At 49.9% G+C, this 14,316-nt stretch overlaps 1 protein-coding gene across 1 annotated transcript in view; it reads right to left on the bottom strand.

Moving 5' to 3' along the window:
• Positions 1 to 14,316, bottom strand: part of GRIP2 (glutamate receptor interacting protein 2) — a 60,824-nt gene that overhangs the window by 23,906 nt on the left and 22,602 nt on the right. Inside the window, exons 8-17 of the mRNA XM_012558255.1 lie at positions 9,839 to 9,919; positions 9,468 to 9,603; positions 8,457 to 8,602; positions 7,709 to 7,795; positions 7,085 to 7,160; positions 5,806 to 5,951; positions 4,444 to 4,591; positions 4,169 to 4,338; positions 1,674 to 1,802; positions 1,163 to 1,312 (exon numbers count right to left, since the gene is read on the bottom strand). Coding sequence (XP_012413709.1) covers positions 1,163 to 1,312; positions 1,674 to 1,802; positions 4,169 to 4,338; positions 4,444 to 4,591; positions 5,806 to 5,951; positions 7,085 to 7,160; positions 7,709 to 7,795; positions 8,457 to 8,602; positions 9,468 to 9,603; positions 9,839 to 9,919 — 1,269 coding nt within the window. The remainder of the gene's footprint in view (positions 1 to 1,162; positions 1,313 to 1,673; positions 1,803 to 4,168; positions 4,339 to 4,443; positions 4,592 to 5,805; positions 5,952 to 7,084; positions 7,161 to 7,708; positions 7,796 to 8,456; positions 8,603 to 9,467; positions 9,604 to 9,838; positions 9,920 to 14,316) is intronic.

Here is a 14,316-nt window from a genome sequence, read left to right as displayed (position 1 = left end):
TCACTATCATATCCCCAATAATAAGAATGGTGACTGGTACATAGCAGGTACTAAAATTTTTTAATTTAATTAATTAATTAATTGCTATAATCAATAATAATAATGATAATACTTTATTAGTCACCCACCCTAGGAAGGGGACAGACAAGGGGTCCCAAGAGCTCCCAGCCCTAAGAACAACATTTCCATGGTTTTTCACCTATGTACCTCCAGCTTTGATCATTAGCAAAGATGGTTGGCAAAGGCGTATTTTATCTCTCATCTGACTTGGAAATCTGCTTCCCTTTTCACTTTAGCTTCTAGGAAGCTCAGAATCATATTTATCTCCTTTCAGATGCCAAATGACCTACTCTGTCTTCCCTTGCCTGGCTCAATCCCAAATGACCAAGTCTGACCTTCTGTCTTTCCTGCAGGCCTCTGCAACTTGTGTGGCAAGCAGCTGGGACACTTTCTACATCAACAAAGGAAGGCCTCTTCCCTGGAATGATTTAAAAATTCCAGGCATTCTCGTGACTTTTGCCACTTCCACATGCCTCCTGCATTATCATTCACTATTTGTGTTTACATAAATTCACATTTTTTTCTAATACTTAAATACATTCATTTCAAAAGGGAACTATATATAGCAATCATAAGTACACAGAAATATCTATAAACACAAAGTAACTAGAAATATCTATTCAAACAAAATAATTCAAACAAAAATTATTAAATTCTGGATAGACACTCTCGGTCCTGTGTGTTTTTGTCTTAGAAGAAATTAACTAATGTCATAAAGGTGATAAAGACACAGTAACACCACACTGAGACTTTCTCTTTGACTAGATCAGGACAGAATGAAAGGATAATGAAGTGGAATTACTGTGCAACCTTCATGCAAATCTGAGAAAACATCCCTATCTCTACCTCAAGACACTTTACACCACCTGCTGGGAATTTTTCACTTAAAAAAAAACAAGACTAGAAATGTGCAAAGTAACTAGCGTCCCGCAGGTGTACCCTTGTGCAGCGTGCAACCCGCCCAACCATCAGCAGCGGCTCGGTGTGTCACGTCATTTAACACTCCCTCCCAGGGCCCTGGCCAAAATACCCCTCACCCTTTGTAAACCTCGCTTTCAGGCCTGCAGGCAGCCCAGAAGGGTGGGAAGGGACCATGGCTTACGTGAGCTTTTATGCTCCCTTCTTCGCTGCCTCCTCCGCCCCATTGTGGTCCGGGGGCTCATGGGCTGGGCTCCACGAGGAAGAGTGCTGGGGTTGGCGCAGGGGAAGGCGTGGTTCATGGTCGGCGAGGAAAAGGGAGTCGAGGACAGGGCTGGGGAGATGAGGGCACAACCCCGTGAACCCTAGCCGGGCCCCTCAGCCCTGCCCCACAGTGGGTGCCAAGAAGCCACCCCAGTATAGGGAGACTTGGGGGTGCCTTCACCTTTTCACCTCAACTAACTTCTTGCTGTGTGACCTCAGAGAAGTCTCTTTCCTCCTCTGGGCCTCACCGACCTAGTGAAACCCGGCTGTCAGGGGCAGGGGCCCATCTCAGCCATCGACGTGCTGGAGGAGGATGGGTAGGCCCCCTGATTTCTCTGCATCTTGGGTTCCTCCCCTATAAAACAGGCACAACCCCCTCTCTGGGGAAAGGTGGGAGGGACTAGGTGAGCAACAGCATTCGGGCATGTTACATCGGCTCTGGTCCTGGCCGGCCGGCGTGGCCCAGGTGGGCGTCCTGCAGTGGCCGGGGGGCCGGGGGCTGTGGCAGGCAGGCAAGCAGGGATCCCAGCGATGTGACTGCTCGCTCCTCTGCATCTTCACTGTGACCAGGGAGTGAGAGGGGAGAGAGGTACAGGCGTCAGGCTGAGCCTGCTAGGGGTGTTCCCATCTGCGCTGTGAAGGGGGAAGCAGGGACCAGCAGAGACGAGTTTCCCCGGAGCCAGGCGAGGCATGAACATTCTGCTCACGTGTCCTGGTTACCTGGTATGTGCCGGCACCACGCTCAGGACACCAGCTGCAGCATCTTTCCTCAGCCACATGACAGTGGGGGGCAGAGGGGGCACCAGCCAAGGCCCATGGTAGGGATTTATTTGAGCCCAGGTAGCCTGGCTCCGGGGCCTGATCACTAGCTGGTCAGCTCTGAGGAGTGCAGTTGGCTGGTGCTTTCAGGTCTAGCTGAGGCCGCCCCATCCAGTGATAGCATGGCAGGCAGTGGTAGGGGACACCGGGCCTGGCCGTTTCTGCCTCACACTGGACTCTGAGGGGCAATCTCTGCTCCAGGGCCCCCTGCTGGGTCGGCTGAGGCTGGCTCAGACCTGGCTCCACCTGCCTGCTCCTGCTTCCTTGCCCTTGATCTTTCACAGGTCTCGCCCCCAATATGGAGCATAGTTCTACTCTGACACACATGGGGTCAAATGCCTAGTCGCACATGGAAGCTCGACTCAACGGCAACTGGTAACTGGTACTAGTACCCCCAGTAAACCCTGTGCACACCTACTCCATTTAAGCATCTACACCCCAGGAGACCCTGATGACCCTCTACAAGATTGTGCCTCCCCCACCAGATCCTGCAAACTGGCCACCATACCGCACCTCTGTCCAGATGGCCTGGCCCCTGTCCTAGCTTTGGGGGCTGGCCTGGTCCAATGCTCCTTGAATGGATGGGTGAGGACCCAAATACCTCAGCCCATTGGAACCTCCTGCTTAAATGCTTCTTGGGCTGGGGAGCTCTTTCCTGCTGTGAGCATTCCTCCCATCCCTCCTCCCTGTGCAATGCTCCCACCTCCCCGACTCTGGGGCACGGCAGACCCTGGAGCCAGCTGCCTGAGTCAAATCCTGGCTCCATCACTGACGATCTGTGAGACCTGGACAAGTCACTTAGCCTCTCTGTGCCTCATTGTTATTATCTGCAAAATGGGACTGAAATAGTAGCTGTCTCCTATGGTAACAGGGTGGATTAAAATGAGTTGATATAGATATCTAAAACGCCTAGAACAGGGCCTGGCATTTAGCAGACGCTCAGTAGGTGATAGTGAAGGGTATGGGGACCAGCTGTGTAACCTCGTAAAGCACGCACTTCTCTGTGCCTCAGCTTCCTCATCTGTAAAGTGGGATAGTAGTAATACTGACCCCACAGAGTTGTCGGAAGGATCAAACAAGATGACCTATGGAAAGCCCCCAGCTCCAAGCCCGGCCCAAATCAGGTGCTCAATAAATGGTACAAGAACGAACGGCGCTGTTTCCAGCCCCAGTGCCTCCTGTATCAGCCCTGGAGTTGTGGCTTAATGGGGCCTTTTCAGGTCCTGGCAGAGGCCACAGAGATGGACCTTTCCTGTCCCCCCACATCTGATCTGGGAGATGTCTTTCTCTTCCGGTAAGACTGGGTTTGCAAAGGGGGGGATGGGCAGCCCGACCACCCTGAGCGTAGGCCTGTGCTGAGCTCTTTCTGTCCATTCTCGCATTTAATCTTACAAGCACTCGGGGTCTTCATCCCATTTACAATTGACGTTCAGAGAGATGAAATCAGTTGTCCAGTGGCTGGGGGCAAAGCTGGGACTTGAACCCAAGGCCAGAGGATTGGGCTGCAGGAAGTGCTTCCCCCACTCTGACCTGGAAGCTGCCTTCTTTTGACTTCCCACCACCCTGCCCCAGACCCCAGCTCTGCCCTCCTGACTCCAGACCACCTGCTTCCTCTGCTCCTGGAACTGCCCGGCACCCAGCTTCTTGGAGGCTCCCTGCTCTAGGCTGACAGCCCTGGCTCCTCACAGAAGGGGCTCCAGGATCTCCCTGCCTGCTCAGCTGCCTCCTCTGGACCCACCAAGGGCCCACCAAGGGCCCCCAGCTCAGTCCAGGATCCAAGATCTGAGTATCACAGAGCACAGACAGTCTCCTCCCTCATTCTAGCCCTTATACTTCTATTAATGCAACTACCAATGTAACCAGCTTTGGGGGCATCCAGGACAGCAGACTGTCAACTGAAACCCTCAAGTTTTTCCTCTGGCCCATTACCCCTCCATTAGCAAGTGACAGTTTCAGCTTCCCTGTGTGACTGGCCATTTGTTCCAGTAAATTTTAGTCTGGTACCCCCAGCCTGCTCAGGGTTTAGATCCTGGGCCTCTCAGGCCCCATGCACCCCCTCCCCATCAGCCCTCAGGCCTGAGCCCCGAGACCCTCCCAGGGGACCCACCTGCCTCTGAGGGCTTCAGGGGCCGCCGACTTTGGGGTGCAGGCAGGATCTCCAGGCACACTTTCTCTGAGACGCTGGCCAGGAGTTTGGTGGCCTCGAGCAACGAGCAGTGCTCCGTGCTGGTGCCGTCAATGGACAGGATGTGGTCTCCAGCATGCAGTGCCCCACTCCTAGCCAGGCGGAGAGCAGAGGGGAAGGCTGAGCCAGGATGGACAGAACTCCGGCCGCCTCTCGGGCAGCCTCACACCCCCCGTGGCAACATGCCTGTGCCTCACCTGTCCACCACGCTGGCTGGCTTGATGCGGTCGATGGTGATGACCGGCTTGTTGCGGTGGGAGCATGTGGTGAGCGAGATGCCCAGGGTGGAGCCCGGCGTCTTGGAGATCTCCACCATCAAGGGCCCTGAGGCATTGGCCACTGTGTCTGGCACCACAGAAGGAGAGGAGAGCTTGAGATGCAAATATTGAGCGCCTTCCTCCCCAGCCTTACTCTGCCATCTCCATTTAACCTTCACTGACAAGGAGCGATTATTTCACCCATTTTACAGACAAGAAAGCTGAGTGTGGAGAGGTGAAGGCCTCATCCAAGTTCATCTGGCCAGCCAGCAACATAGGCAAGGCTGAGATGCAAGCCTGGGAGACTCTGATTCTAGGGCTGCGCTGGTGAATAATAATTAGCTAGCATTTATTGAGCACCTGCTGTATGCCAGGCACAAAACTATAGCACTCACTACAATCCTTCCCCATCTCAGAAAATGGTGCCACCATTAACTCAGCCAGTTGCTCAAACTCAAAGCCTTGGCGTCATCCTTAGCACCTCCCTCTCTCACCTGCCATGTCCAAGCTGCCAGTAAGTCAGGTCAACTCAATGTTCTCCATGTTTCCTGAATCCAACCCCTCCTCCCCACCTTCTCTGCACGCAGCCTGGGTCAGCCACCATCATCTTTCACTGGGATGGCTGCAGTTGCCTCCCATGGGTCTCCTGGCTGCAGCCTTCACCCCTCCCCTTCATTCTGATCTCCCCGTGGGTTTTAAGTCAGATCACTGACTGTAAGTTCAAGTCCTCACTGAGGCCCACAAGGCCTGGAGGGTCTGGCCCCGAGACTGCTCTGCCCTCACCTCCTCCCACTCTCCTGTCGCTCATCTGTTCCAGCCACAGCAGCCCCCATGCTGCTCCTCAAACATGCCCACCAGGCTCCTGCCTCAGGGCCTTTGTACTTGCTGTTCCCTCTGCCTGGAATGCTCTTCCTGCAGATGTCCACATAACTCAACTCCCTCACTCCTCTAGCTAATAAAGAGCCTTTGTCTCTCTCCCTGCTATCTGACACACTCTTATTTTCCCAGCCTTTCCCGTCTCTTTCCCTGCCATCTGACACACTCTATTTTACTGATTTTGTTGACGGTCCACCTCTGCCACCAGAATGTCAGCTTCTGGAGAACAGAGATCTCATCTGCATTGTTCAAGGCTGGGCCCCCAGTGCATCCAGCAATGCCTGGCACATAGTATTCACTGCTCAGAGGCCAGAGAGGTGCCCAAGGCCACACAGCCTTTGTGGTGGTAAGGATCTGGGCCCACTGCTCCCCCCACCCTGCCCCCAGGCCACTTCCACCCCAGCCCTCACCCTTGGGCCCACTCACCAGGGGTGGCCACGTCATACTCCACCTGGAAGAGGGCCTCGTGGCTGCACTGCCGGAGGGTGGCCAGGGCAGCAGCATGGCTGGCCCCATGCAGAGGGACACCGTCGATGCTGAGCAGCCGGTCACCTGCCTTCAAGGAACCCTCCCTGCAAGGAAGGGCCACGCACACTCAGAGGCACTGAGCAGGTGGGACACAGAGGACAAGCGCAGGGCGGGAGTGGGTGAATGCAGGAGTGAGCAACTCAGTGAGTGGATGAATGAATGAAGTGGGAAGTCAAGCCCTGTTCGGGGAGACTTGACACCTACCCACCCGATGCCTGGTCCAGATGCAGACTTCATCCCAGCCCAGCCCTCAAATATCTGAGCTGGGGGTGCCTTTCAAGGTCACCCCCACCCTCCTGTCCTGGGGGAAGAGGAGACTGCCAGGGCCCAGAGGGGATGCCAGCCCACCAGGCCACATGGCTTCAGGGGCAGCCACCCCTCTTCAGTCCTGGTTTATCGGCAGCAACTCTGGCCTGGTGACAAACAAGCGTGGGAGAGAATTCAGCAAAGACCCCAGGGGAGCAGCCTCAGCTGGGGTTCACCTCGGTTTAGGTCACATCCCTGCCCAGAACGCATGCTCCAACAGGTGGCCAAAGCTAATCTGGGAGATTCTATGAATAGCTCATCACCGGGCCCTGTCCCAAGGACAGATTTAGATTTCCAACAAGGTCATTCCTGGCTTCGCTTAAAATGGCCAGGAATCTCCCGCTTGGAAGGCCAGGGGTCAGGGCTGGGCACTGGCCATGTTCCTTCCTACATTCTCTCCTCCTGGCCCCTCTGGGCCAGGCCCAGGCAGGGCAGGCCTGTGCAGTGCAGCCAGGACTCAGGAGGCTGGGTTACGGACAGCGACAGTGATGGCGGATAACCTACCCCCAAATCTCTCACAGCAACTCTTAGGGGCTGCAGTTTCGGACCCATTTCAAAGACGGGAAAAACTAAGGCCCAAGGAATGGAGGAGCAACACCAAGCCTCGCTCCCTGCCCCTTACCCCTGTGACAGTAGGATGTCGGGGAAGAAAGAGCTTGGTGTCTGTCTCATTTAGGGTTTAGTCCTAGTTCCACCAACAATTCCCTGAGTGACTCTGGGCAAGGGTGTCCCCTCTCTGGGCCTAAGTCATTTATCTGGGGAATGGGCACAATGCCCCACCCCCTGCTCTGCCCTCTTCACAGAGGTGTTGTTTTTTACGGGTAAGGGGGTCAGTGCAAAGATGTGAGGTTTCCTCAGGCCCAGGGCTTACCTGTCAGCTGGGCCACCCGGCCGCACATAGGTCAGGACAAGCGGGCGGGACTTGTGTCCCTCTTCATGGGCCCCTCCTAAACAGAATTCAACAAGAGGCAGGAATCGTCTATCCCATCCCCTTCCCTGATGCCTGGAAGCCCTGACCCAGCCCTGAGCGGGCTCTCTCAATAAAACCTGCTTAAGGACCTTGTCCTTGCTATCCACAGACCCTCTGAGGAGAGACTGAGACCCCAACTGCAAACTGGTAATGGGGGGAGGGGGAGGGATCCTACCCAAACTCCTCTCTATTAGATGGCTTGCCTCCCTTCCTGTGGTTTCATCCTATTTCCCTTTGGTCCTGGCTGCTAAGTAGCTCCAAACTTTGTTCTCAGTCTCTCAGTAGTGGCTTTCATCATTATTTTCTTGTACAACTATCTCCCCTCAGTCCCCACCCCCACCCCCACATTTCATCACTTGGCAAATGTTTCCATCAACATTTGACTTCATGGTCCCAGGTCCTCTGAAGTCATATGCAAGATATAAGAAATTACATTTGTTAAAGCAAAACAGAGCACAAATGGAATTAGTGTTAGCCTCCTTCCTGCCCCCGACCCCTGACCCCAAGGGTGAGTCTTACACTGACCTCTGAGGACAAAGCCAAAGCTATTGCCCTCCTTGTAGAGGGAGACGTCCACTGTCTTTGAAATGATCCCTGGGTTGTTCTCGGAGGCTGGAGAGGAATGGAGAAGGACTGCTTGAGTCCCTCAGTCACTTATCCATGCCAGCAAATGTCCCAAATGCCCATTCCAGGAGGGTTGAGTGGCCAGTTACAGAGATCACACAGAGGGTAAACCTTTTCTCATTTCATAGATAGGAAAAGTGAGGCTTGGAGAGGCCCTCTTCCCCAATACCCACCTAGTCTACCAGTTAGAGAGACAATGGCAGAACTCAGGCTTGAGTCCACGGCTAGCTCAGGCTCAGGCCAGTGTTCAATTCCAGACAGATTAATTAAATTTCAAGACTTTAGACCGAAAAGTCAGAGCACAGTACTCAGTGCAGGGTGGTGGAGTGGGAAGAGCAGTAGAGCAGGGAACAATCTATTTAACCAACTTTCCTTCCTAAAGGAAAACCTCCCCGCTGAAGTAAAGGCATCTGGAAACTAAATATAAAAACGGCAATGGGTTATAAACAGGACCCCACCACTTCCTGGTGACAGCGTACCGTAGGTGCAGGCCAAGCCCCCAGGAGAAGCATGGATGTTTGTGGCCAGTCTCCCAGTCCCACCCACTGCATCCGGCAGGATCCCCCACCACCCAAGCCCTGGTGGGGAGGCAGCTGTGTCCACCCACAACCGAGGCAGTGGAGAGAGTATCCCGTCCAAGGGCACCCACCAGGCGGGGGCAGCTCATACTCCACCTCCAGCACCACGCGCTCGCCCACGTTCTTGAGCAGGGTGATGATCTCATCATGGCGGAGCCTTGTCAAGTGGATCCCGTTCACTGACAGAATGTAGTCACCCACGTTCAGCAGATCACTCCTGGGAGCAGGGATGGCAGAGCACACACGAAGTAACAGGGACGGCTCACGTGCCTGCGTGGTGCTGGCATCCACACCCACCTCCCATTAATCATTAGAACCTTTGGATCCCCATTTTACAGATGGGGAAACTGAGGCTCAGAGAGGATTCTAACCTAGATCTGTGTGACACCCAGGCCTGCCTTTCCACTGAGGCTGGTCTGTCTGCTTGTCTTGGCGCTGTGGTATCAGATGAGCCCACGAAGTAGACAGATCATTTCCCTCCTTTTTCACTACTAATCTTCCATTCTGTTCAACTGGACATTTATCAGGCCCTGTGCCAGTGCCCACAGAGGAAGCAATGGAGAGACTAACTCCAAGACCCCAAGAAGGTCACAGTCTAAGGGAGCAGGAGAGGGAAAATGACCAGGATACTCCAGGCTATGTGTGCAGAAGTGTGACACAGGGCTCCCCAAAGCAGAGAAGAGCAGCTACCTAGGGTCAGGGAGGGCTTCTCAGAGGTGGTGGCTTCTGTGTTGAGTTTGGAGGGTTGAATAGGAGTTTGCCGGGAAAATACTATAGGGAACAGTCATCCCAGGCAGAGGGAAGTGCATATGCAAAGGCCTGGAGGGCACTACATAGCCTGATGAGCGCGGGCACTGTGGCCAGGTCAGGCTCTGGTGGAAACGGAAAGAGAAGAAGCTGGGGAGGCCAGAGTTATAGCCTCCACTGGAGGCATTTCCTGTCTGGACACCAAGCTCTTGGGTGCTCCTGGAAACAGCTACCTAATCGTTTGCCTAAGGTCCTAGTACGTTTCCACGGGCCCTGGGCCCCTGTGATTGCCTCCTCATCCCCTTCCTGCTGCCCCTGCCAAGCCCCATTCTCACCTGGCTGCGAGCCCTCCAGGTCTCAGGTTGGAGACCCTGGGCTTCCCATCCTTGTCAGTGCCCCCTGAGATGGTCAGGCCCAGTGTGCTGCCTTCTTTCTTGATCAGCTCCACCATGGTGATCCCTCGGAACTCCTCTGCCGGTAGATAAGGGGGCTGAGCAGGCAGCATGAGAGCAATCTGGGCTCACACTTGGTAAGCAGAGCACTTTACTGCATTATACTGGGTGACATCACCTCCTTTTTACAGACAAGGGTTAGAGAGGTGAAATGACTTGTCTAAGGTCACAGGGTGAGCTGGCAGCAGAGCCGACACTGTCTGACACACCCAGGGCTCTCTGCCCAAAGAAAGAGGGAAGGAGAGCCTGCTTACCTGGAATGCTCTGTCTGCGGCACACCAGGGCCATGTCGGCACCTCCTGCGTCCTTGCCTCCTTTGGAGTAAGGCCCATCATCTGCAGAGGAGAAAGGGAAAAGAGCTCCTGAGCCCAGGTTTCATTTTCATCCAGGCAAACCCCTTCTGCCGGGACACTCACCACCTCATGGATGTGTCCAATCAAAGGGGTTCCTTCCTGCCCCAGCCCCACCTGATTCTCTGCTGGGGAATCCTCATGGCTTCTTCTCCCAGGGCAGGCTAGGTCCCTTCTCTTGGGCTGAATAACATTCTTTTGAGCACCTACTATGTGCTAGGAGCTTCACAGACATTCTGTGGTCAACCATTTTGACACCCCCCTGGGTGGTATTATTATTACGGGTAGTAGGATTCCCCTGTACACATAAGGAAACTGAGGCTCAGAGATGGACAGTGTATACCGATGGTCACACAGCTGATTAGTTGTACAATCTGGATTAGAACCCAGGTCGGCCAACTCCACCACCCAGGGTTGTGCTTGCACACCTCCCTCACATGCAGGCAGCCACTTCAGTGTAAGACTGCTGTAAGCGAACGCCAACTGGTGTGGTCCTGATTAACAGGAGTGATTAATGAGGAGTGTACTTTACAGTCTACAGGCGACATTCTCAGACATTCTAGGCAGCCCGAGATAAGTCTGTCTCGCTTAGCTTTAATTCAAGAAAGTGCTCTCCCGTTATTTCTTCAAATATTGTTTCCCTCATTCTCCCTCTTTTGAAATGCTTAATAGATGCATGTTGGGCCTTTCCACATTTTCCTCCATCACTCGTAACCTTTCATATTTCCTATCTGTTTATTTCTCTGGGATGTGTCTAATCTGCAATTAAACCTGTCTTTCTTTTTTTTTAACTTATTATGAAAAATTTTCATACACTGCAAACATAAGGAAAGTAGAATAAGTATAATGTAGAAGTTTCCAAAGCATGGGCCCCGGACTAGCAGCATCAGTATTATCAGGAAACTTATCAGAAATGTAAATTCTTGGGCCCTATCTACTGAATTAGAAATTTTAGGGGGCAAGATCCAGCAATCTGTGTGTGTTTTAGTACACTAACTTAGAATACTTTTCTCCATTTTTAAATTTATACACAGTAAAATTCACTCTTTGTGAAGAACTATGAGTTCTGGAAAATGTCTCCTAACCATCACCACCACCATTATGTTTTGGAACATTTCCATCACTCCTCCACCCCAAATTCTCTCCAGCATCCCCTTTGTAGTCAGCCCTTCCATCTGTCCTCAGCCTCTGGCAAACTCTGATCTCTTTTTCAGTCTCTGTAACTTTACCTTCTCCAGAATGACATATAAGTGGAATCACACAGAAAGTCGGCTTTTGAGTCTAATTTCTCTCACTTAGCATAATCATTTGAGATTCATCTGCGTTGCTGTGTGTGTTGGTAGCTCGTTTTTTATTGCCGAAGTAGTATTCCATTATATTGATGTACCACAATTTGTCTATCTATTCACCAGATGAAAGACATTTTGTTTTTATCCAGTTTTTGGAGATTTTTGAAGACAGCCATTATAAACGTTACTGTATAGGTTTTTGGTTAAATATGTTTTTCATTTCATTTCCTACTACCCAGGAGTAGGATTGCTGGATCATAGGGTAAAACAAAAACAAAAACCAGTTGCCATAGAGTTGATTCCAACTCATGGCAACCCTCAGTGTGTCAGAGTAGAACTCTGCACGATAGAGTTTTCAATGGCTGATTTTTTGGAAGTAGATCTTCAGGCCTTTCTTCTGAGGATCCTCTGGGTGGATTCAAAGCTCCAACCTTTCAGTTAGCAGCAGAGCCCATTAACCATTTGCACCATCCAGGGACTCCTAGATATGTTTAGCTTTAAAAGAAACTGCAAACTGTCTTTCAAAGTGGCCACACCGCTTTGCACTCTCACCAGCAATGTAAGAGAGTTCCAGTTGCTTCACATCCTTATCAGCACTTGGTAATGTCAGTTTTCACTTGTGTTTGCCTAATAACAAATGATGCTGAGCACTCTTCAGGTGCTTATTTGCCATCTATATGCATCTTCTTTGGTGAAGTGTCTGTTCAAAGTGTTTGCCTATGTTTAAATTTTCTTTATTATTTAATTTTTATATATTCTGGATACAAGTCCTTTGCCAGATATAATAATCTGTGTTTTGAAAGGCTCCCGAGGTGATTTTGTGTCACTAAAGTTATGCAAATTTACCCAATATCTAGTTTTAACGGTTATTAACACTTTGCCATATTTACTCCATTTATTTTCTTCTATGTTGCAATATTTGGAAACCAATCCTGGACATAATGAAATTTCACCTCTAAGTATTTCAGTATGCATCGCTAAGAAAATGGGAACATAATTCTTCCATAACAAAAATACCATTACTGCATCTTACAAAATTAAAGTAATTCTTTATTAACCTAATACCCATTCCATGCTCAAATATACCATTACCACACCTTACAAATTAAAATAATTCCTTAATTTTTAATCTAATACCCACTCCATATTCAAATTTCCCCAATGAGTTCTTAATTTCCATGAGTACATTTTTTGTGTTTGGAAGCTTTGTTTGTTCTTTTGCTTGTTTGTTGTATTTTCATGTCTTGCTCTTTTTCTTTTTGCTCCTTATATGTCTCTAATCATTTTAAATATTTTAAACATTCACATATTATTCTCTTTTCTATTATCTCAAACTCTTAAGAGGTATTTCTACTGTTTGGAGTGTCTAATGACTCTCCCTCATGGCGGATTGTTACCTCACGTGTTTGGTAATTTTTGGATTGTGAGCTCACCTTTAGTGGAGTTTTTCCTGTGGGAATCCTATTCAGCCTGGTTGAGGGCATGTCTCTCCAGAGTCCAGAGATTTTGTAATTCCTCTCCCTAGGTGCCTGACAATGCTTACGTTACTTTATTGGTTCAAGGATCCCAGAACCATGGGAGTAGTATGAATTCTAACCTTCAACAAGAAACAAAGGGCACACTTTGGATCACAAATTCTCAAAGGAGACCACCCAAAACCAAATCGAGACAGACAAGCTTTTGTTTTACCTTCCTGGTAGATGGGTAGATATTTTCCTAGCTCCCCCTTTCACTGAGGGTAGATCTCTTTCTTGTTTGTTTATTTGAAAATGTCTAAATTTAATTTTAATTTTTGAAAGACATATTTGCTGAGTGTTGAATCTAGATTGGCATTGTGTATATCTCTTTAAAGGTCCTGGCTTTATGCTGCGGTGTCAGTTCCAACTAGGGAAGGTACAATACCCCTGAGCCATTAAAACCCAAGCCATTCGTTACCAGACCAGCAGACACCCTAATTCCTGTCACCCCTCCTAGAGGGAAGCCTCACCAACAGCTTACACTGATCTTGCTGGTTTTCAGTTTTCTCTTCAGTTTTACATTGGAAATGCATTGAATTGATAAATCAATTTGTGGAGATCTGACATCTTCACAATATTGAGTCTTCCAATAAATGAACATAGTCTATTCTTCCATTTATTCTTGTATTTTTATGGATAAAGCTCTTGCACTTCTTTCATTAAAGCTATTCTTAGATATTTGAAGTGTTTTAATGCTATTGTAGATTGTATTATTTTTCCAAATATCATCTTCTAATTATTTGTTGCTGATACGTAACAGTAAAATTGATTTTACATTCTGACCATGTTAAATTCAGCTATTAACTCTAGTAGTTCTTCTGTAGATTCTTTTGTATTTTCTATATACATAATCATGTTATCTGTGAGTATGACAGTTTTATTTCTCACTTTCTAATCTTTATACCTTTTATTTCTTTTACTTGCCTTATTGCACTGGCCAGCTCCTCCAATATAAAGTTGACAGAAGTGGTTATATAGATCATATTATCTCATTTCAGATCTCACCCTCTGCGTTTTTGATGCCTGTAGTCTTCCCGACTTTCCTGTGAGGGCGCCTGTGTGTTTCAAAGGATTCTGAAGCTGGAAGGTTTTCAGGTTACCTGCTCGGTAGTAATGTCAGCCTTCTTGCTACTTCCCCTGGTTTTATACACTGTGCATCTTCCAGATTCTCCTCCACGTCCTGACAGGTGAGGGGAAGGGAGCTCACACACTATGCACCAACCACGCTCTGTGCACACCACCCATACTATCTCATTCACTTCTCACAGTGACCTGGAGGAAGCCAGTGCGATCATCGCACCTACTTGACAGATACAGAAACTGAGGCTCAAGAGAGAAAATCCTTGGCCCAGGCAGTCTCTGCAAAGAGTCAGGACTAGGATCAGGCCCTTTGCCTGTCCCACCTTAGGCCCCTGGCTCCCTTGACCAACGGAAAGAAAAAACCAAACCCGTTGCCGTCAAGTCGATTCCGACTCATACAGACCCTATAGGACAGAGTAGAACTGCCCCATAGGGTTTCCAAGGAGCGGCTGGTGGATTCGAACTGTTGACCTTTTGGTTAGCAGCCATAGCTCTT

This window comes from Trichechus manatus, unplaced genomic scaffold, assembly GCF_000243295.1.
Source record: "Trichechus manatus latirostris isolate Lorelei unplaced genomic scaffold, TriManLat1.0 scaffold00001, whole genome shotgun sequence".
In the NCBI taxonomy this organism is placed as follows: Eukaryota; Metazoa; Chordata; class Mammalia; order Sirenia; family Trichechidae; genus Trichechus; species Trichechus manatus.
The sequence above is the reverse complement of the archived record's forward strand: the minus strand, read 5'-3'. Positions and strand labels throughout refer to the sequence as shown.